Source organism: Rhizophagus irregularis, chromosome 4, assembly GCF_026210795.1.
Source record: "Rhizophagus irregularis chromosome 4, complete sequence".
NCBI lineage: Eukaryota > Fungi > Glomeromycota > Glomeromycetes > Glomerales > Glomeraceae > Rhizophagus > Rhizophagus irregularis.
In genome coordinates, this window is record NC_089432.1 from 3,957,351 (window position 1) to 3,980,238 (window position 22,888).

General features: G+C 27.0%; 5 protein-coding genes across 5 annotated transcripts; 4 read left to right on the top strand and 1 right to left on the bottom strand.

Annotated features, from left to right (window-relative positions):
- Positions 1 to 554: 554 nt before the first annotated feature.
- On the bottom strand, positions 555 to 818 carry OCT59_024171 (uncharacterized protein; the record flags this gene model as incomplete). The annotated part of the gene is made up of 1 exon (XM_066135241.1): positions 555 to 818. The coding sequence occupies one exon, from the start codon at positions 816 to 818 to the stop codon at positions 555 to 557; it is 264 nt and encodes an 87-aa protein (XP_065991285.1).
- Positions 819 to 1,028: 210 nt separating this feature from the next.
- On the top strand, positions 1,029 to 1,572 carry OCT59_024172 (uncharacterized protein; the record flags this gene model as incomplete). The annotated part of the gene is made up of 3 exons (XM_066135242.1): positions 1,029 to 1,225; positions 1,297 to 1,387; positions 1,567 to 1,572. 3 exons carry the CDS (start codon positions 1,029 to 1,031, stop codon positions 1,570 to 1,572), a joined length of 294 nt encoding a protein of 97 aa, XP_065991286.1.
- Positions 1,573 to 10,929: 9,357 nt separating this feature from the next.
- Positions 10,930 to 11,771, top strand: OCT59_024173 (uncharacterized protein; the record flags this gene model as incomplete). Its single annotated transcript, XM_066135243.1, has 4 exons — positions 10,930 to 11,031; positions 11,094 to 11,294; positions 11,359 to 11,495; positions 11,714 to 11,771. 4 exons carry the CDS (start codon positions 10,930 to 10,932, stop codon positions 11,769 to 11,771), a joined length of 498 nt encoding a protein of 165 aa, XP_065991287.1.
- Positions 11,772 to 13,835: 2,064 nt separating this feature from the next.
- On the top strand, positions 13,836 to 14,435 carry OCT59_024174 (uncharacterized protein; the record flags this gene model as incomplete). The annotated part of the gene is made up of 1 exon (XM_025331815.2): positions 13,836 to 14,435. One exon carries the CDS (start codon positions 13,836 to 13,838, stop codon positions 14,433 to 14,435), a length of 600 nt encoding a protein of 199 aa, XP_025181766.2.
- Positions 14,436 to 18,947: 4,512 nt separating this feature from the next.
- Positions 18,948 to 21,651, top strand: OCT59_024175 (uncharacterized protein; the record flags this gene model as incomplete). Its single annotated transcript, XM_066135245.1, has 4 exons — positions 18,948 to 19,436; positions 19,656 to 20,277; positions 20,485 to 20,740; positions 21,432 to 21,651. The coding sequence occupies 4 exons, from the start codon at positions 18,948 to 18,950 to the stop codon at positions 21,649 to 21,651; spliced, it is 1,587 nt and encodes a 528-aa protein (XP_065991288.1).
- Positions 21,652 to 22,888: the final 1,237 nt, after the last annotated feature.

Below are 22,888 nucleotides of genomic sequence, written 5' to 3' on the forward strand. Positions count from 1 at the left end.
TTTTCCATCAACTTTAAGTGATATATTGAATTCTCATCAAATTTAAGTGATTTGGCGAATTTCACATCAACTAAAATTGATTTATCGAATTTCCATCAACTTAACGTAAAGTAACTTATCGAATTATTAATAAAAAATTCGATAAATCACTTATCAAATTTAAGAATTTAATAGTATAAATTAAGCTTTTGATCAAATTTTTAACTATAAATAAATTATAAAAAAACTCGATTCTTCAAAGTTTCGTCCTAGAACTTAACTTTTTTTTTCTTACAATTTCAAAATACTTTCGTGTAAAATTTTATTATATATTTTTACAAATTTAATAAATTTAATAAGAGTAAATAAATTTTGGCTATTTTAACAATTAAAAAAAGTTCTATTTTTTTCAAATATGTCAAAGGACACATCACAGAATATTAATAAAAAGAGAGAGAAAGAAGGAACTGAAAGAAATGAAAGAGATGTTTTTTATCTTGTCCCTCCTAATGTTGATGAGAAAGAAACTGCTTTACGAACCTCCAATATGTCATCAGAAACTTTATGATCCCCCTTCAATACGAAATTATCTTCTTCATCACTGAGTACTTTAAGATTCCCTTCAACACGAAATCATCTTCATCACCAAGTGCTTCACGAACCTCTTTCTCTAATACGAAATCATCTTCATCACTGAGTGCTTCACGAACTTCTCTCTCCAATACGAAAACATCTTCATCACCAAGTGCTTTACAAACTTCTCTCTCCAATACGAAATCATCGTCAAATATTATTAAATCAAAGCTTGCAGGCTTACAAGTAAAATTCCAAAAATCCATTTACCAAAATCGATGATTCTAGACAAAAGTCGAGTTGAAGCAACCGAAACTTTGCGATCATTGGAAAAAAATTTGAGTAATTTTGGTAAATTTTGATTATTGATTCTTAATTGTTTATTGATGAATATTTTTATGATATATAGATATATATTTGAAAACCTTCAATTTTTAGATCTGAAGGTAGAAAATGGGAAATTAAGAGCCGATAATATGGAATTGCAATATAAGATAGACAAACTTAATAAAGAACTTGAAGAGTCAAAAGAACTAAATGAAATGCTAATAAAAATAAATGAGGAATTCGGAAAAGAGAACGACAGACTTTATGAACAAATCGATTTTTATAAGAACCTTCGAATGTCAAGAAGCATGAAAAAAAGCTCAAAGCCTAAACGTAAACATCAAAGGTATCATAAATTTTTGTTATCCGTTTTATAACTATTCGTATAATTAATTACCTTTTATTTGCCAACGTTAGGAATAATGATAGTGAAGATTCAGATGACGAAATTATTGACGTGGATGTTGAAATGGACGAAAAAGATGAAAAGGATGATAAAGATGCAAGGGTTAGTAATATTTTAAAAAATGGTTTCGTGCTAATATTTACTGAATTTTTTATTACTGTTAATAATTTAGATGGAAATGAAGACCATTTTAAAAACTATGCCTGCCAAATTCGACCTGGACTATGATCAAATGTTTATGAGCAAAACTAACGTAGACATAAGAAAACAATTAATACCAGAATTAATGAAGAGCTTAAAGCCGAATTTTAATCCCACTGTGACACGCCACCCATAGGACATTAAAATAAAATATCGTATGTTGCCACCGACGTGTTGAGTTCGTGTAGTCTCTATGCTTGGTTTAAAATAAAAATTAGTTACAAAACATTAATAAACCATTAATTAAAATAATTAATGTGGCACTTTTTACTCATAAGAAAAAGGCAAAAAGAATGTGTTAGTTTTTATTAAGGGCGAATTAAAAATTTTTTATTTTTCTAAAAAATTGAACTCTGGAATTTCCTATCGAAATCCACTTGTATTTATACATTTTAAGAAAATCATTTCTACTATCTACTACTTTTTCTCTATTAAAATTCTAAGAATAATAAGAAATAAAAGATGTATTATCATATGACTTTCTCGTTACACTAAACTAAACTATAAATATAATTTTATTGGCTAATTATTTATCCATCGGCTAAATATTTATCCGTCACTTACTGCGCCATGTGACTTGTCACGTGACTTTTGTATTCCCAACTGTTTCTTCTTGTGTAACCATATCATGTGACCTACTGCGCCACAGGATTTACTGCGTCATTTATCTATTATATTTTCGGTTATTACATTTATCCTCCTCTTGAAAAATTTATGTCCCATAAATTAATTTAAGAATCGAATTCGGGTCTCAAACATATTATATTACTATATATGGTTCAAATATTTCTCTATCAAAATATTCTTTTAATAATTCTCCATTTACTGGTCTTCTTAAAATTCTTCCATTTAATTCTTTAATTTTGTATGATCCATTTACTATTATTTCATGTATATAATATGGTCCTTTCCATTTTTCTTCTAGTTTTCCTGTATGTGTTTTGTATTTTGCCGCATCAAAATATAATACTTTATCTCCTATTTGAAAGTTTTGTTTTCATTTTCCAATTTTGTCATGATATTTCTTCTGTTGTTCTTGTGCTTTTTCAATATTCTTCTTCGCTTCATATCTTTTTATTGGTAATTCTTCTATTATATGTTCTATTCTTTTAATCATTGTAATTCCTTTAACTTCTTCATCATTCGGTAATATTACTTTTCTTCCATAAGTTAAATAAAATGGTGTCATTTTACTTGATTTCTGTATTTTACTTCTATATGCAAACAATATTGGTGCTATTCTTTGATCCCAATTTTTATCTTCATATTCTCTATTTCTATATATCGTTAATTTTTCTTTTACTAATTTCGCCAATGATTCTATTAATGTTTTATTAAATCGTTCTACTAATCCATTTGTTTTAGGGTGATAAGGAGTTGAGAATTTATGTTGAACATTAAATTTTTCTGTAAGATCTTTAGTTAATTGATTATTAAATTCCGATCCGTTATCTGTAAGTATTTTCTTTGGACATCCATGTCGACAAATTATTTCTTCATAAATGAATTTTGATATTTCTTTTGCATTTGCTTCTTTTATTGCTTTTGCTTCTGGCCATTTCGTAAAGAAATCTATTGCTACTACTATATATTTATTTCCTTCTTCTGTTCTTGGTAATGGTCCTATTACATCTATTCCAATCATATGAAAAGGTTCTTTTACTTCTATTGGATGTAATTCATGTAACCCTTGTGGATTATTTCTTCTTTGACAATTATCACAACTTTTTACATATTTTTCTACATCTCGTTTCATATTCTTCCACCAATATTTTTCCTTTACTTTTTCATATGTAGCTTGAATTCCAAAATGTGCTGATAATTCATGATCATGCATCATATACATTATTCCTTCTAATTCAAATCTTCTTATTATTCTAAATTTATTTTCATCTTTAATTTTATATAAAACTCCATTTTCTTGTATGTATTTTTCTTCTTTTTCTATATTCTTTAAAATTTTATCATATTCTTTTTCATCCATTTGTTAATAAATTTTCTATTTCGTTTTCAAATGGTAAAATAAATTTTATTTCTTTATCTTCAAATAATACGCAATGATAATTTATATTTGTATGAATTATAAATATATATATTTCTAATCCTATTCTTTCAATCATTTTTTTTTTTATCTCGTTATTCATTACTATTTATTATTTTCTAAACTTTTATCTTTCTCATATTAACCTTGACATCGCATCAGCATTCTTATTTTCTTTTCCTGGTTTATGTATTATCTCAAAATCATATTGTTGTAATTCCATCATCCATCTTCCTCTTCTTCCTTTAGGAACTTTTGATGTACTTATAAATCCTTTTAATGCTGCATGGTCTGTTATTACTTTAAATTTTCTTCCAATTAAATATTTATGAAAATATTTTATTTCCCAAAATACTGCTAAACATTCTAATTCTGTTATCAGATACCTCTTTTCTGCATTTACTAAACTTCTACTTGCATAACTAATAACTATTTCTCTATTATTTTCATCTAATTGTTCTAATATAGCTCCTAATCCTTCTCCTGATGCATCTGTTATTAATATAAATTCCTTTTCAAAATTTGGATGTTGTAATATCAGATAATTTATTAATTTTTCTTTTAATTCTTCTAATGCTTTTTGTTGTTTATCTGTCCATACAAAAGGAACATTCTTTCTCGTTAATTCCATTATTGGTTTTACTATTTTTGAATATCCTTTCACAAATTTTCTATAATATGAACATAATCCATTTATTTCTCTTACTTGTTTGATATTCTTTGGCGGTTTTAAATTTTTGATCTTTTCTATTTTCTTTTCATCTGGTTTTAATCCATCTGTTCCTACTATATGTCCCAAATATTCTACATTCCTTTTCGCCCATTCACATTTCTTTAACTTTAACATCATATTCGCCTTTCTTAATTCTTCTAATACTATTTTTATATGTTGTAAATGTTCATTCCAATCTTTCGAATATATTATAATATCATCTATATATACGTTCATAAATTTATCTAAGTATTCTTTAAATATTTTATTCATTGTTCTTTGAAATATTGCCGGTGCATTTTTTAATCCAAACGGCATAACATTAAATTCATATAATCCTTGACTACAAATAAATGCTGTCTTTTCCTTATCTTCTTCTTTCATCTCTATTTGCCAATATCCACTTGCTAAATCAATTGTTGTAAACCATTTTGCTACTCTAAATTTTTCTAATAAGTCGTCTATTCTTGGCAAAGGATATGCGTCTGTTATCGTCATTTGATTTATTTTTCTAAAATCTATACAAAATCTTTTATCTCCTGTCTTCTTATTTACTATTACTACTGGTGACGACCATGGACTACATGATTCTTGTATTATTTCTTCTTTTAACATTTTATCTATTTCTCTTTTTATTATTTCTCTATTTTCTGTACTTTCTCTATATGCTTTTTGATTTATTGGCATTTCATCTTTCAACCTTATATTGCATTTTACTATATTTGTTTTACTTATTTTCTTATCCCCATATATACAAATATCTTCGTATTCTTTAACTAAATCTTTTAATTCTTTCTCTTGTAATTTCTCTAAATCTTTATATTTTATTTCATCTGTCCAATCTTTGTGCATCTTTAATGTCTCTCCATTATTATGGCCAAGACCTAATAGTTTTCCTCTATGATATGTCCTTTTTCTTCATTATTTATTAAATATATTTCTCGTTCACTTGTTTCTTCATATTCATTTTCACTATTTTCATCTTCACTATCATCACTATCATTATCGTCATTAATATTTCTGTCATTATTTTCATATTCTATTGGTATTTCAATATCTTTTTCATCTTCTCTTAATATTAATATCTTTTCATTATAATCTATTATTCCTTTCTTTTCTCTTAACACATCATTTCCTAATATTAATTCTTTCTCTACTGATTCAATTACATCCCATTTCTGTGTTTTCATTTACTTTTATTGTTATTTCTATTTTTCCTTTTGATGCAACTCTTGTTCCGTTAGCCATTATAAATCTAATATCACTCTTTTCTATTATTGGAATATTTAATTCTTTTCTTAATTTATCTGATATTAAACTGACTGATGCTCCTGAATCTATTATTATTGATACTAATTTTCCTTTTATTATAACTTCACTTCTCATTGCTCTAGTTTCACTTTTATTATCTGCACTTTTTATTTGTTGGTCTGAGTGTAGTCATGCATTATCATCTTCATCATAATTTCTAGCTATTCTTCTAAATTTTGGATTTTCATTGTAAATTTGTCCATATGTTATATTTGCTTTTTCATTAAACATATCCATTACATATTTTTCTGGTGGTACATTAACTCGTACTCTAATATTTTTATTTCCTCTTTTCATTCCTGGATTTGGACATTCTCTTATAAAATGACCTGTTAATCCACATCTTTCACATCGGTTATGTCTTCTTCTCGATTGATATGCTCTATCTCTATCTTCTTTATTAGAAAATCCTCCTTTTCTTTCACCATCAATATCCATTTTCATATCATATTCTCTTTTGGTGGTATTGGGACATCTTCAATTTCCATCTCATTATAGTCATTATCTAAATCTCTTCCATATTTTCTACCGCTTCTTAAAGTTGGAAATATTTCTTTTTCATAATTATATATTTCGTGATTATTATAATATTCATTATCATTATATCCTTTATTATCATAATATCTTTCGTGATCCATTAAATTTATATTTCTATTATTATTATTATTTCTTCTTTCATTATTATTCCTATTAAAATTATTTTGCGTTCTATAATTATTTCTTCGTCTTAATTGTGGACATTCTGGTCTTATATGACCTTCTTCATTGCATTCATAGCATCTCATAATTCTTGCATTTCTTGTATTTGTGTTTCTATTTATATTTCTTCTTTGTTGATTTTTTATCTCATTTAACCTTTCTTCCATAGCTATTTTTTCTGCTCTAAATTGTTCTAATGCTTTGCTTAATTCATCAATATCTTTTTCATTAACTGGCTTTTGCATCTTTCTATATATTTCATTTTCTTCTTTTTTATTCGTTTCTTCTTTTAAAATTTCTTCTATATTCTTTTCTTGTCTTATTTGTTCTATATTTACACCCGTTATTTTCATCATCAATTCATTTTTAGCTTCTTCTTCTCCTCTTGCTGTAATAATTGCATCACTTAAATTTGTTGGATTACTTCTTCTAACTTGGTACCCCAATGTAGGTTCTAACCCTTGAATATAATAATTTACTTGATACATATCGTGTAATGCTTGACCTCTAGTTGCAATTCTTAATATTGACCTAAATCTTCTAATATATTCTTCAACACTCTCATTTTTTTCTTGTTTAATCCTTGTCAATTCTATCATTTTTCTTCTTTTAACATCTTCTCTAGTGAATCTATTAATTAATTTATTTTTCAAATTTCTATCATCATTATGATCACACCAGTTTACTAAATTAGCTGCTACTCTTTCTTTTTCTTCATTATACCATTGTAATGCAGTTCCTCTTAAACATGTTATTGCTACATTTGCTTTATTTTGTCTACATATACCTCCTCCAACATTTCCTTCTGTTCTTCCACTTACTGTAAATGTTACTTCAAATTGTCTAATCCAATCGTTAACATCTTCATCTTCTTTTCCACTAAAAGTTGGCATACCTACTATTCCTCCCATTCCTGCAGTTTGAATTCTATCTAATAAAGTTTGTCCTGCTCCTAATGCATTATCTAATGCATTAGGTGCGAGTCCTATAGCATTTTCTACTATTCTTCTCATTTGTGCTTCTGTTGCCATGTTTAATAATATATTTTCCTGTAAATTATAATCAGATAGTTCACTTTCTGTATCAGAATTTTCAATATCAGAATCCTTAATATTCAACAAATTATTCGAATCTGAATTTTGACTTAAGCCAGAATCTTCTGTATTTATAATATTTTCATCATTATTTCCAGTTTCATTCTCATTGAAGTCTTCAGAATTTCCTTCCCAAATCTCATGTTCTTCTGGATCTAATATTTCTCCAATCTTTTCTGAATCATCTGAATTATCATTTTCTTCTTCACTCTCTTCAATCTCGAATTTCTTTAAGTACTCATCCAATATTCTCCTTATTTCCCTTTCTGATTCATTTTTATATTCTTGAAATTTTCTTATAAAGTCTGCACTTAATATATCAACATCTCTATATCCCATACTTATTAATCTTAATAATTCTCCATCAGAAACTTCAATTTCTAAAACTTTAATTAAATTTCTTAGCTGTTCTAATCTTTTCTCCATTTCCGTTTCATCATCCAATTTATTCTCGTCTTCCAAATTTTCTGGTCCTTTTTCATAACAACTTTTACATATCTTTTCTATAAATTCTTCATTATATTCTACCGCTTCTATTGCTTCTTTCTTTAATATTATTTTATTGCACATTGGACATTCTCTCGTATACATATAATGCCATATTTTTAATTCTTCTTCTATTCCTTTATCACCTAATTCTTCAATAGTTTTGTAAAAACTCATAAATTCTTTAGTCTTCATTATTTCATATTCCACTCTGAAATTTATTATTCGTCTTATCTCTTCAATATCAATTTCATAACCATTCTCTAACCAATAATTTCTGTATGTTCTTTCTATATATTCATCTCCTTCATTCGAACTTAGTTCTCCCGCATCATCTGAACTTTCCAGTTCTCCTACATCACTTTGTTCTTCAACAAAACCTTTTGCCTCTACAATTTTCCTTATTATTTTATCTGTTATATCGTCATTTGTCCATGGTCTCAGGTATTTATTTCCATCCCACCATTGATATGTTATACTTTTCTGAAACTTCCTGACTTTCTCTCTATTCTCTTCTTCTACTATATTTTCTTCTAAATGCAATATTTCCTTGAAATATCTCATAGTACCATATCCTTTGTTTTTGATGGTTATTGATTCTGTCTTTTCTAACCATTCTTCAAATTTTGCAAATCTTATATCCAATTCATCATCTTCTATAATATATCTATATGTTAACAATTCCCTATTTCCTAATAGATTCTCTTCTGTTCGATCGTCTAATATAAACTCATTATCTTCACTCAATATGTAATGTTCACAGATCACTTTTATCACTGATATAATTCCCATTTTTCTGTAATCTGATTTATTTCTATACCTAATTGACCTTACAACTATATCTAACAGTTTTTCCCCTTCTTTTCTTATTTTTTCAAATTCTCTATTTCTTTTCTTTTTACTAGATGGATAACTTTCTTCCCCATCCTTTCTTGTTAGTATTATATATTCCATTAATTTTACATATGTATTTCTGTTATAACTCATCGCTTCTAATATTACTTTTTGAAAAATCTTCCAAAATCTTTTAAACCAATCTTCTATCTCTATTTCATCAGTACTATAACATTTTAGACATGAAGGGTCCACTTGATATTCTTTTCTTAATTCATTATGTTTCTCTATTTCATGTCTATTCTTAATCTCTTCTAACTCATCGTATATATCAGACATTTTTTATTTACTTAAACATTTCATAATTTCACTTTTATTTATATTTTATAAAATTTTATCATCATTTAGATTACTATTTTATCTTTTACTTCTTTTAAAATACAATTTAAATTTTAATATTTTCAAAGTTCCAGCTTTGATTCTATACTTTCTTTATACATTCTATAATATAATTTATAATTTATAATCGCGATTTTATTTATAAACTTTCTATATCTTGCGCAAATAAACTGTGATCAAGGCTAGGGATTATTTATAACTGGGGCCACCCAGTATCAGACTAATATGATCACTAACAAAGGCTTATTTATACTGGGTCCTCCCAGTGTGCTCTTATTTATACTGGGGTTCTCCCAGTTTTATATACGAAATTAAACTTTTTAATAACTCTTAATCTTTTTCTTATATTAACTTCTAAAATATTTATTTCAACTCTATTTCATATTATTTTACTTCTCACATTTCATTTTGTTTACGCAACATGCTTACATAATTTCTTTTATTATATTATTTTATTTCATATAATTCATTATTATCTTTTATAATCTTTCATATCATTCTTTTTATCGTAATAAAATTATTTCTCATATATTAAATAATAACATTTCAATATTTCTCATATTTACAATATCTTTTAATTTTCTCTTTCATTTAGTAACCTGTACCGGGCTTGCCTTTACCTTCTTCATAGAAGTATAGTAGTTTACGGGTTTGTTACTAATAACTTTTCTTTTCTTATAATACTTTTCAAATTTTTCAATCATTTATTAACTTTTTATTATTCACAAAATTCATTCTCATTATAAATTTTTATTTTCATTCAATTTTAAATCTTTTCATTATTATCTTGAATATTTCATTTATCTTTTCGATATATACTTTTTCAATATATTGTATATTTTCATTTCTCATATATTCTGTAATATTCCTTTTTCATAATATTACTTTTACTATATCTTTTTCATATATAGTAACATTTTTCTCATATTTCAGATAAGTCTTCTTTATCTTATCATTTCTTTGATGATTTCACATATCATCCTTCCTTTCTTATATTTCTTTGATGATTTCACATATCATCTTTCCTTTCTTATATTTCTTTGATGATTTCTCATATCATCTTTCCTTTCTTATATTTCTTTGATGATTTCTCATATCATCTTTCCTTTCTTATATTTCTTTGATGATTTCTCATATCATCTTTCCTTTCTTATTAATTTCACAAATTTTTCTTTCATTTTCTCATATACTTTTCTTTTATTTCTCATTTAGATCTTGTATGAAGACAACAATCTTTTATTTTCTCATGAGCATGCACCAAAAATGTGATACGCCGCCCATAGGACATTAAAATAAAATATCGTATGTTGCCACCGACGTGTTGAGTTCATGTAGTCTCTATGCTTGGTTTAAAATAAAAATTAGTTACAAAACATTAATAAACCATTAATTAAAATAATTAATGTGGCACTTTTTACTCATAAGAAAAAGGCAAAAAGAATGTGTTAGTTTTTATTAAGGGCGAATTAAAAATTTTTTATTTTTCTAAAAAATTGAACTCTGGAATTTCCTATCGAAATCCACTTGTATTTATACATTTTAAGAAAATCATTTCTACTATCTACTACTCTTTCTCTATTAAAATTCTAAGAATAATAAGAAATAAAAGATGTATTATCATATGACTTTCTTGTTACACTAAACTAAACTATAAATATAATTTTATTGGCTAATTATTTATCCATCGGCTAAATATTTATCCGTCACTTACTGCGCCATGTGACTTGTCACGTGACTTTTGTATTCCCAACTGTTTCTTCTTGTGTAACCATATCATGTGACCTACTGCGCCACAGGATTTACTGCGTCATTTATCTATTATATTTTCGGTTATTACACCACCTACGATAAGTTAACGAAATAGCTAATGTCATTGCATAAATCTAGACGAAGTAGGAATAATTACAAGAAGAAGGGAAAACTCAATAGTAACGATCATTGTCTACACGCAAATAGGAGGATGAATGACGTAAGAATTTTGGTTGTTTTTAGTTAAATATAAACGTTTTACCCATGTTATTTTGCGTTTAGAAAAAAATTCGTCAACTAAAAGCTGCCAAAGTTTTATATGATAAAGACAACGTGAGAATCACTCACTATGAAAAACAAGAGATGATCAATATCATTCAAGATATCAGATATCATTCACCGGAGTTGAGTAAAACGGATGAGGAAAATGCGTCGGAAAAATGTCAAATAGTTGTGTATAATCGATCATGGAGATCATCGGAGGTATGTACTAACTTTCGATTTATTATAGTAATTTATAGATTTACACTAACTTGTTTCTTTCTAGTTAAAAACTTTTTTTAGGGAAGTATTGGATCCTTATTTATTTACACAACAAAACGCACAACTAACCAGACGTAGAAATTATGACGATACGTTGCAAAATTTTGACGTCCAACCTCCGAACGATGCACCACAATGGACGTATGTAGAACCAGGAAATGGTAATAATGTGATTCCGATATAGGATACGAGAGTATATACGATGATTATATGTACGATGATGCAGACACGTTTTAATGGAGTGTTGGTAATTATTATATACATTCGATGTTATTTCGCTAAAATTTAATGTTCGATGTTATTTTGGTATAATTTTGCTTTAACCTTTATTTTATTTGTTTATTGTATCAAAAAATTAGCGTTGTGAATGAAGTTGATGATGAAAGTCGTCTTGAAGGTGTTATATTATATAAATAGGACATTCTTATAATACATTATTATTAGCGTAGCATATAAATTGAACATTATAATAATTAGTATAAATTAGTATTAAATATATAGTATTAAATATTTTATTAAATAAATAACAATTTATTGCGTTTAAAAGCTGACCGAATGTTAAGTATTTGTTATAATGAATGTTATCTGAAAGTTATACGATTTTTTATTCTGAAAGTCATGCGAATGGTAGATCAAAATCTACCGAAGTTTAGCTAAAATTTAGACGAGTGGCAGTCTGAATGGTAACACTTGATAAAAACTTTTGGTTAAGAGATTTGTCTAACTTCGGCCAAATTTCAGCCATAATTCAGGCCAAATTTGCCTATACGAAATCTGGCCGAATTGGACTATTTCGACTAGTGCATAGATACATCACCCTGCAGTCCTTCTTCTACATAAACCCACTTTTCTGGAGGCTTTCTTAAAAATACTTGAATACCTCCTAAATTTTTAAACTGGTTATTTGTTGCTATGTTAAATACGTTGTAAAACTGGCAACAATCTGTAATATAAGCAACACCTTTACAATCTTATCTGAAACGATTGTTTTTGCTTCTTTAAGTACACACATACAACAAAGAAACCTATTGTGCAATAAAGATATTGGGTACAAAATTGAAAAAGTATATTTATATGTTAATAAAAAGTCACAGCTGATCTATTGGTAAAACACAGCTGATCTAATGGTCAATTTTAATGATCTGATTATAAATCACGTGATTAATTTTAACCAATCAAATTGATAAAATATGTGTTGTTCAACTGTCCTTTATTTGTCCAATGGGAGGGGGTTATGTTAAACAAAGGTTTGGATTTGAGCGGCCTTAACATTCATATGTTAAAAAAAGCAATGGAAAAATTGAAATTACCAAATAATTTTATTTCAATTATTTGTGATTTATTCTTAGAACGAAAAAATCAAGTTTTTACCGCAATTGGTAAAACTAATCCTTATAATGTTTTAACAGGAATAGACCAGAGAGAGATTATTTCACCACTCCTCTGGTGTATATATTACGATCCTTTACTTTGTTAATTACAACAAGAAAGTCATGGTTACGAAATTACTGCAAAATATAAAAAAGATATTTATTCTGATTATATTAAAGAATCAATTATATTTCCAGAAAAGGCGTATATAGATAATACCACGTTATTGGCAAAAGATCAACTTCAGCTGGAAACAATGTTAGATATAGCAAATGAATTTTATAATTTGAATGACATTAAAATCAATAAAGACAAGTCTGAATTATTATTGAAAAAAATAGACAATCATTTAATTATTCGAATAGTTTAATGATTAGATTTGGATCAGAATACATTAATATTAAACCTAAAGCTCCTAGTAAATCTATTAGAATATTAGGTGTTTAGTTCAATGTCAACGATGATAAAAATTTCGTGCTTAGTCAAGCTAAATCAGAAGTTAAAAAGTTGATCGATAATATTAAACATAAGAGGATTTCTGATAAACAATTGCAATATGTATTCAACGCTCTTATTATCCCTACAATTGAGTATCGTGCTCAAGTGACAATTCTTAATGATCGAAAATGTGAATCTATTATGTCACCATTTAGACGAGCTTTCAGGAAAAAATTAAGATTCTCTTAGCGGATGCCAACAGCAATAATTAATCATAATTTGATTTATAATATAAAAGATATAGCAGATAATCAATTACAAGCAAAAAGTACGAATTTCCTAATACAATTAAATAATACTGGATTATTAGGAAAAATTACGACGCTCAGACTTAAATAACTACAACATAAATTTTGGATCAAAGATAATATAGTATCAGTATTTCCATTTGATAATAATTTTTATAAAAAATTATTTTATAGTAAAAGAAAATATGATAATTGGATCTTAGAAAACATCAAAATATTAAAATATAACAATATAGATATTTCCGTTAATAATAAATTAAGTATAGAAAAATATAAGATAACTGGAGGTAATGTACCAGTAAGAAATATTTTAAGAACAGAAAAATTTTTTAATAATATTCATAAGATTAAAAAAGATGGAGTTATGTTTTTAGATCAGTTAATAGGAATTTCTAATTCGTATTTGATTAATTGGTGTATTTTAAAACTGAAATCCTTTAGAGAAGACACACGTAATTATATTAAACCCAAAAAGTGGTATAGAGAATTACAAAATATTGTTACAATTGATGGAAAAACCCTTAAACCTGAATATAAAATGTCAGCTGTTTCTCATTTTAAGGGGTATAATATGGCTCAATGTGAAATAGATAGAAATAATCTTCCTAAAAAATTAACATTTATTGGAATTTGGAACAACAGAAATAATAATATTGAAATAGGTGTTTTAATAAAAAAATCTGGAATTGATGGACAAAATAATTTAATAATAGGACATTTGAATGTTATTAATAATGTGGATTTTAGATCCTCAGTTATTCAATTACAGAAATGTTCAGGATGTGAATTAGACAATCTAGAACAATCAAGCAAAAAAAATTACAATTGTAACATTTTAATTAATGCCAACGATAGTTTAATTATTGGTATCCAATCCAATAGTGTATATCATAGGTCAATGCTTAACAATAATAATTTGAAAGCTATATTAGGCCAGGCAAAAAAAATTTTTAGATTCTCGTGACATAAAATTTTAAAAATGACACGGCCGGCCGGCATTTTTTTTTATATATGTAAAATTTTTTCATATGTAAAATTTTTTTACACACATTAGCCAAAAACTTAAAATCACGTGATAAAAATTTTTTACTATAAAAAAAAAATTTCCATTTTTCGAAAAACTGACCTGGCCGGGTCACGAGAATCTAAATTTTTTTTTTGCCCGGCCTTACAGACAAATTTGCTAGATATTACAGATCTAAGTTATAATGAAAAATAATTGGAAAAATTATGAAACGACAATTAATCAATCAGTAATATCAATTGACCGCTTAGTTAAAATAAATGATAATCTAATTACAAAACTGTTAGACTTTTTATACAATCGAAACTAATTACTAATAATTCAAAGACAATTACTCGAAGGTCCAACTAGAAAATTTGAAATTTACACTGATGGTTCAGTTCGTGGATTTGGGTCTAAATAATGTACAATATCTTTTGGTTTTATTATTGTTAAAAATAATATAATTTTACATAGTTTTTATTCAGAAATTTCTTATTTCCCATCATCAAATAAAGCAGAGTTGTTAGCAGTCATTTTAGCGTTGATTGTTTTACCAAGTAATAGTGAAGTCACTATTTATACTGATTCGAATAATGTTATTACAGGATATTATGATATTATAGACAGAAATAATTTTATTATTTTGCCAAGGAAATTTTTTAAGATTAGAATGAATAATATTTACTGGAATATTCTTCGAGAAATTATTGTTACAAATAATCTTACTTTAGATTTCATTAAAGTTAAAGGACATAGTGATGATTATTTTAATAATTACATTGATGAGTTTATTACTCATACTGACGAATTATCAAATTTAATTTTTAAGCCAAATAATCTGAATAATTTAGACTATATTCTACGATAGAATCTATACTATATAATAATTGTTTTTGTGTATAACCGTAACATTTAGACTACCTTGTATAAATAAATTTGAATTGCGTAATATCGCTCCTATTGGGCACTTTATCACGTGATGTCACACCAACTTCCAAAAAAGGAAATTTTGCTTCCCACAAAAATAGGGGAATTTTAGTTTCACAAATACTCCATAAAAGGAAATTTCTGCACCGATCACATAATTCCGGCCAGAATTAATTGTTACATGCAGGTTACGCTTTTTTTATATGTATGTATACCGTTGCAAAGCAACGGATTAACAGCTAGTAATATTATAATAGAATGTAATTTACGTCAATTTTTGAAGAAAAAATCAATGGTACAACATTGGGAAAAATTTTTGAATTTGAATTGAAATGGTAAATATAAACACCCTTATGTTAATGTTGATTGGCATTATACATTTTTACTGTTTAATCAGGACATTGAAAATAAAGTTGAGTCAACATATTTTACATCTATGTTTTCATCAAAACGGAAAAAACAATCAGTTAACCTTTTGATTGAAGAAATTCCTACTGTAGAAAAAAGGAAATATTTAGCTCATAAAATATTTGATAATTGGAAATGTTCCTTCTGTGAACAGCATGATGAAACATTTAATCACGTATGGATGTGTGAGTCACGTGCTGATGAAATGAATACTATTATTTGTGAAGTAAAAGAGTTTTTTAAAGAAACTTGTAATTCTTTATTAGTTAAAGTAAAAAAGGATCCTGTTATTGATAATGAGTTGATTAATAAAATGATATTTTGGGATCGTACCTATAGTGAAACGAAAATTACCTTTATAGATTTGATTAAAGGTATAATTTCTTGTGAGTTAGCAGCGTATACAGCCTTAATTTTTGAAAATAAAAAGTTACAAGATAAATTTCTGGTTTTATTAAGAAATTTTATTTTTAACAAAAGTTGGAACTTTTGGATTAATAGGTGCTTGAAGCAAAAAGAAAAAGAAAGAAGATTAAAAGTTAATCTCAAGAAAGTTAAAGAAAATCTTAATGAAGATAAATATATTGATCCTAATAGGAAAATTAATCAACTTCAGTTAACCTTTTTAACGGTTTAGAAAGTTTATGATCAAATATATACTTTGGAACGAATATGCAGGGTTTTATAGTTTTAGTTAACTACGCTCTCTGCTCTTTATTACTTTTTTTAGGGGTTAGTAGTTGAACAGAGTTCAGTTGTATTAAGGAGTTGAAATAAAAAATTAATTTTACCCTAGGAGTCAGGTTTTTAGAGCGAGGTTGATAGAACGTCTTAAATGTATGTTACTATAGTAGGTCTCAAATCCAGGTCATAACTTATATAGAAACTAGTTGGTTAGTATTCGTTTAGTTTAGAATCAGGTACCTGCAACTATTATTATAAAATTTTATATATTTGTATTGTTCTTTACAAATTTAATCGCTAATAAAAAATAAAAAATAAAAAATAAAAATAAAAATAAAAATAAAACAAATCAGTCCATATGATCATATTTGAAATGTTCGTATGATTAATTTTAATTGGCTAACCAAAATGAATTTTGGATTTATTTCAGATTTTGGAATTTAGGCTTTGAAAACATATCAAATTACGGTTTTGAAATTTTGGCAAATTTGAAATATTTCAGTTTTGGGACTATCTTTAGGTCAGACCAAGTCTTTTCATCAAAAATTTTCATAATAATAATAAAAAATAAAATGCCAGTAAACTTCACTCATTTATAAAAGTAAAGGTTATGTATTTTTACTGAAAGGATTTTTTACTTTCAAAAATACACTTTTAATATCTTTATTAAGTAAATCTTGTAAATATTTTTCAATATATTTTGAAAGATCAATTTTAATATCAGTATCTTGAGCTATTTTCTCAAATAGGTCTTTCACATCTACTTGAAATAATGGTTTAAATGGCCTAACTAATATATATATATTGCACTTCCTTATTTCATCAAAAAGTTAATCAATTTTTGCTGCTTTATTTTCATTTTAACTGCAACCTGTATAATAGATGTCCATTTGCTGTAAATATAACCAAAAAAAAATATTAGCCCTATTTATTTCTAGATCAGACTGGATTGATCGCAAATTTATACTCCAAAATAATTGGTTACTGATGTGGTTAGCAGTCAGTCAAGCCAATTTACAAAAATTGGTGTTTTTCCCTGATTGATTTTATAATAAATATAATAAACAATAACTATGTATTTTTGCTCTATAAGCTATTATAGATATATAAACCAATCCGATTAATCAAAAATTGTGCTCAATTGTAACCATGATCTGATTGGTTATACATTTTTTTGGTCAATCTGATATGATCTAGAAATGAACAGGGCTATTATTTAATAACATTTTACATACCCCAGTTTGTAATGTTTCTAATTGTTCTTGTTCAACTTTATTGGTGATCACTTTATTTTAAATATATTCACAAAACATATTAGTGTACCTACTTTACTAAAAATGGCCAATTTTTTGAAATATTTTTATAGACCTAGATACAATGGCTTTCAAAACAATTGTGCAATTATTTTGTAAAATTTTTAAAATATATCAAGATATATTTAAGGTATTTTTGAGATTAAAATATTAAAATAATATCAAAGTTAATTATATTATAATAATAAAATAATAACAAAAACATTAAAAAATTATTGTGATATTATTTTGAATTATTTTTATAGACCTAGATACAATATAATTACAAAATAATAGCAAAAGTATAATAAAACATTTTGATGTATTAAATGTATTTTTGTAGTATTTTAAAATTATTACAAAATCATTTCAAAAAATTGGCTATTTTTAGTAAAGTAAAATATCATTGAAAATAATTTGTGATTTCACTTTCATTTTGTTCATCGTCTTTGTCTTTTTTTTTTTGAAGAAATTGTAGTTTTCATATCTTTCTCTGCATCTTAACATTTTTCTAATTTGCGGACTAAAGATTTTTCCTAGAAAAGCAACATATTTGTAATAAATTAGTAGCTTATAACTGATCATAATTAAGGATCTACTTCTTTCCGAACAAAATTACTTTTGTTAAAGGTTCTAATATTGTGAGCACGAATGCTTTCTGTAATCATTGAGTTCTGAATATTTCAGTCTGGGATATTTCCAAAATTGGACTGTGTATGGATCATTGTTCTGGAATGATTCTAGAATGATCGGCAATTACACCAACATTTAATTGGTCAATCCCTGTTGTATTAACGTGATTTGGCGAAAGAATTTCTCATGATATATTTTTTGAAACTGCAAAATGTAATTATAAAAAAATGTCATAAAAGGTATGTATTTTCATAATCAGTAAATATTTTTTCATAATCAACTCTCGTTTAAAAAAGTATGAAGACCATAAAATGACTATAAAATAACACAATTTCAATTTAAATGCTTTTTTATTGAGTTTTCATTGTCATTTTTTTTATATTTTTATTTGACTTTTTTTCTTAATTTTATTGTAGTGACAACATGCAAAAAATCACACGCTAAGGAGTTGCCTTGTCTTTTCACAAATTTAGTAATCACATATGAGCAAAAAGGGTTGAGAAAATGTGAAACAAAACCATCACAAATGTGGCGGCATGCCGATACTAAAGCAGTAGCTAGCCGTCTCCTTCTTTACCATATTTTTATTCCAGAACTTATTCACCTTCAAACATCTTTAGAATTATATTCTTTATGTGAAAAACATTATAATCAAATTATATCTACTAATCACTTTTATCAGTTCCTTTTAAATCCAGATCAAACCACGTCTTTTCAAAATCAAAATAAAAGAAAGCGTCACAGCATTGACAATAGTGTATTGGATATTGGATTAAATATTACCAGCACCTGTGATTTTGGCGCCCAATTTCCAGAATTTGAAACTACTTGTGATTTTGGCGCTCAATTTCCAGAATTTGAAGCTAGTACTCGTGATTTTGGTATCCAAGTGTCTGGTGAATTTGAATATGTACAAACAATATCTAAAATTCAACAATTGCAAAAACAATTAGAAAATCAAGGGCGTGAATTAATGGAATTATCAGGAAGATTAACTAAAGCTAATGAATATATAGTCAAAATTAATGACCAGTATCAGAAACAATGCAAACAAAATGAAGCTCTTGCTCAAAAATGGGATTCTCGATTTAGCAATCAGCAAAAATGAATTGATTCTATTGTTGAAATTGCATTAGCTGAACGCAAAAGCGTATTTGATGATGTTGAATCATTAATTAGAAATAATGATAGGTTTTCGTTAGATCAAATTATGAAATTTACTTCTCAAACATAGCTAAATGATCGTAATCAAGTTATTGTTAAGTTCATTGAAATTTTAACTCAAAATGATGGGAATACTAATGTTCCAAATCAAGAAAAACTTTTCAAAAGAGTTGTTGCTGTTGATGCAATATATGGATCGCGTCATGGAAAGTATGTATCAGAGATTAACCTTGCAGCATCAGCTATAAAATATTCTTTAGCACGCTCAAAAAAAGTTATTAATATTGATAATCATATTACAAGTGCAGGAGGTTATGTTCAATTTCAAAAATGGTTGGATGAGTTATCAAAAGAACAAGAATCATTACCTAAAGGACTTTTATTTTTGGCTTTTGATAATGAACAAAGAGGACAAAAAAACTATCTAGATCGTGGATTCAATACTGTGATTTTTCATGTTATTACTAGTTTTGTTGCATTTAATATGAAATCTCAAAATGAAATACAACATACTAATATTCCTTGGTTGCATAACTCTCTTAATCGACTTCAATATGAAGAACTTTTTGATCTTTCATCTCAAATGGAGGAGGAATTCAATAAAGAACTTCATAATTATCTTTCCAAGATCCTTGATCAGCTATGTATGGAAAAATTATCTTCAAATAACAGCATTAATACTCTTATAGAAAGTATGATTTCAAATAATGGGTATGATAAATATTGTTCAAATTGTAATGAAAAAGACATTGAAAATCGAAAACAAGTTTGTCCAAAATGCCGATCATGATTACCTATACTTTCTGAATTACAAAAACAATATGCATCTGAATTATTAGAAATAAATTCACGAAACAAATTAACAAAACCAATTCTTTTTAAACCCCATATCTTTAAAGATGAATCTAAAATTGCTCCTGTTCCACAAATTAGTATGACTCAACGATCAGTTGCTGATGAAGGTGTTTGTATTCCTGAAATATATATCCCTGATCCGCTTAATATTAATCCTAATTTAATAGCAAATGTTGAAAAAGTTCTTCAGCATATAAAAAAAATATCAGGAATTCAGGATGGAACGCGTAAATGGGTAATAGTAACATGTGATGGAGTTCCATATCATCATGCTGTTAAACTCCAAGAAAAATTTCCTTGGTTGGTTCTTATACACAGGTTGAAAAGTGAAAAATCAGGCACCAATCGGTCACCAATCAGGTAGCTGATTGGTGACTGATTGGTGCCTGATTGATGCCTGATTGGCATTTTCGCCAAATACCGTCACCAATCAGGCAGTTTACTAACTTTTGATCTAGTGATCAGAAAAAGATGAAATATAGCTCATTGGAATCGTCTCAACAAGACGAATCTAATGGTAGTAAAATCGCATCTCTAGGATTGATAGTTAATAAAAAATTAAATAAAATATAAATAATACATTTTTATTTTTATATTTTACTTAATTTCTCATCAAGTATTAATTCTAGAGATGCGATTTTACTACCATTAGATTCGTCTTGTTGAGACGATTCCAATGAGCTATATTTCATCTTTTTCTGATCACTGGATCAAAAGTTAGCAAACTGCCTGATTGGTGACGGTATTTGGCGAAAATGCCAATCAGGTACCACGGTCACCAATCAGGTACCTGATTGGTGACCGATTGGTGACTGATTGATGCCTGATTTTTCACTTTTCGACCTGTGATACCTGAACAATTGCATGAAGAAATGAATATGCTTTGGGCATTTGTTGAATTGAATTGGTGAGCTATATACATGTTAACATGTAACTAATGCATGTAGTGATTTTGAATAAATGATTTTATTTCACTTTTTTTTTATTTTAGGGAAATTGATCTCAAAAAGTTTGCAATACACCAAGGTTATCAAACTGAAAATCAACTTTCTTATTTTAAAAAGTGTAATGATCATCATAAAGCATGGGATTCAATTTGTAATATATATCGTGAAGCAATGTCTTTGGAGCTTATATGGCCATATGTAGAAAGCCAACCCAATCCAACAGTTGATGGATATAATCTTGGGTTAAAGAGCAACAGGATCTAATTTATTAAATAAAATATGAACAGGTAAAAAAATATTTCATTGTAATTTAATTTTATTGTACAAAAAAATTTTATTTTCAATGAATTAATTACTCTTTAATTTTTAAATATATATCATAGATATTTTATTATTTACAAGCAATTATAAATTATCGAACAGCCATCTGCACAAATTGTCCCTTGTTAAAAAATGCAGCACGAAGAGCATTTGCTTCAATTTGGTCTGCACGTCATCATCCTATTTATCGTTTGATAGAAATTGCAGATGAAGAACAATTGATGCGACTCCATCCAACTATATATACGTGATCTTGTGGAAAAAAATAGTGTAATATCACGATCAGGTTTAATTAGCCAACATCAGGGATTAGATGCAATTTTAGAAGAGGTAAACAAAGCCTTAAAAACACTTATACCACCTGTTTCACAGCAGCGTCACTGGGAAATTGCTGCACGAAACTGCAAAAAGTTTCTCCAGGTATATCTATATATGCTATAAATAAAATGCTAAAAATCTGTCAATAAAATAAAAAACTACTTTTGATACCTATATTTGTATTTTATGATTTATGCATTATTTATATTTTATATAATAAATGGTTGATTTTTTTTTAATTTTTCAACTACAAAAGTTACGTAACAATTTCTTTAAAGTAATTGGATATAATGATGTTAGTGGGATACCACATGCAATATAAATTATATTGCATGTGGTATCCCACTTATCCTAGATTATAGTATCACATGTAATCTAAATACCACATATAATCTAAATACCGCATATGATCTAATTAACACATATAATCTGAATACCTCATATGATCTAAATATCACATATAATCTGAATACCACATATGATCTAAATAATGTAATCTAATTACCACATATGATCTAAATGATGTGGTCTAAATACTACATATAATCTAACATTTTATTATTTCTTATATCGCTTTTACATTCTAGCTATATCTTTAAGCCTTTCTTGATATTTGTATTTTTGTGCTAATATACTTTTTATTACCACAATATAATCTAATTACCACACACATATAATCTAAATACCACGCTATTCTTCTTGTTTCTAAGTCATTTATTTGTTAAATTATACAATGGAGTTCTTGACCTTCTGTAGTTATTTGGATACCTGGTTTATATCGAGTACTGTGCCTCCTGCACCTGATTGGGTGCTGGATTTTATATTGGAGTACTTACCTTTGCGCCTATTTGGTTGCCTTTCT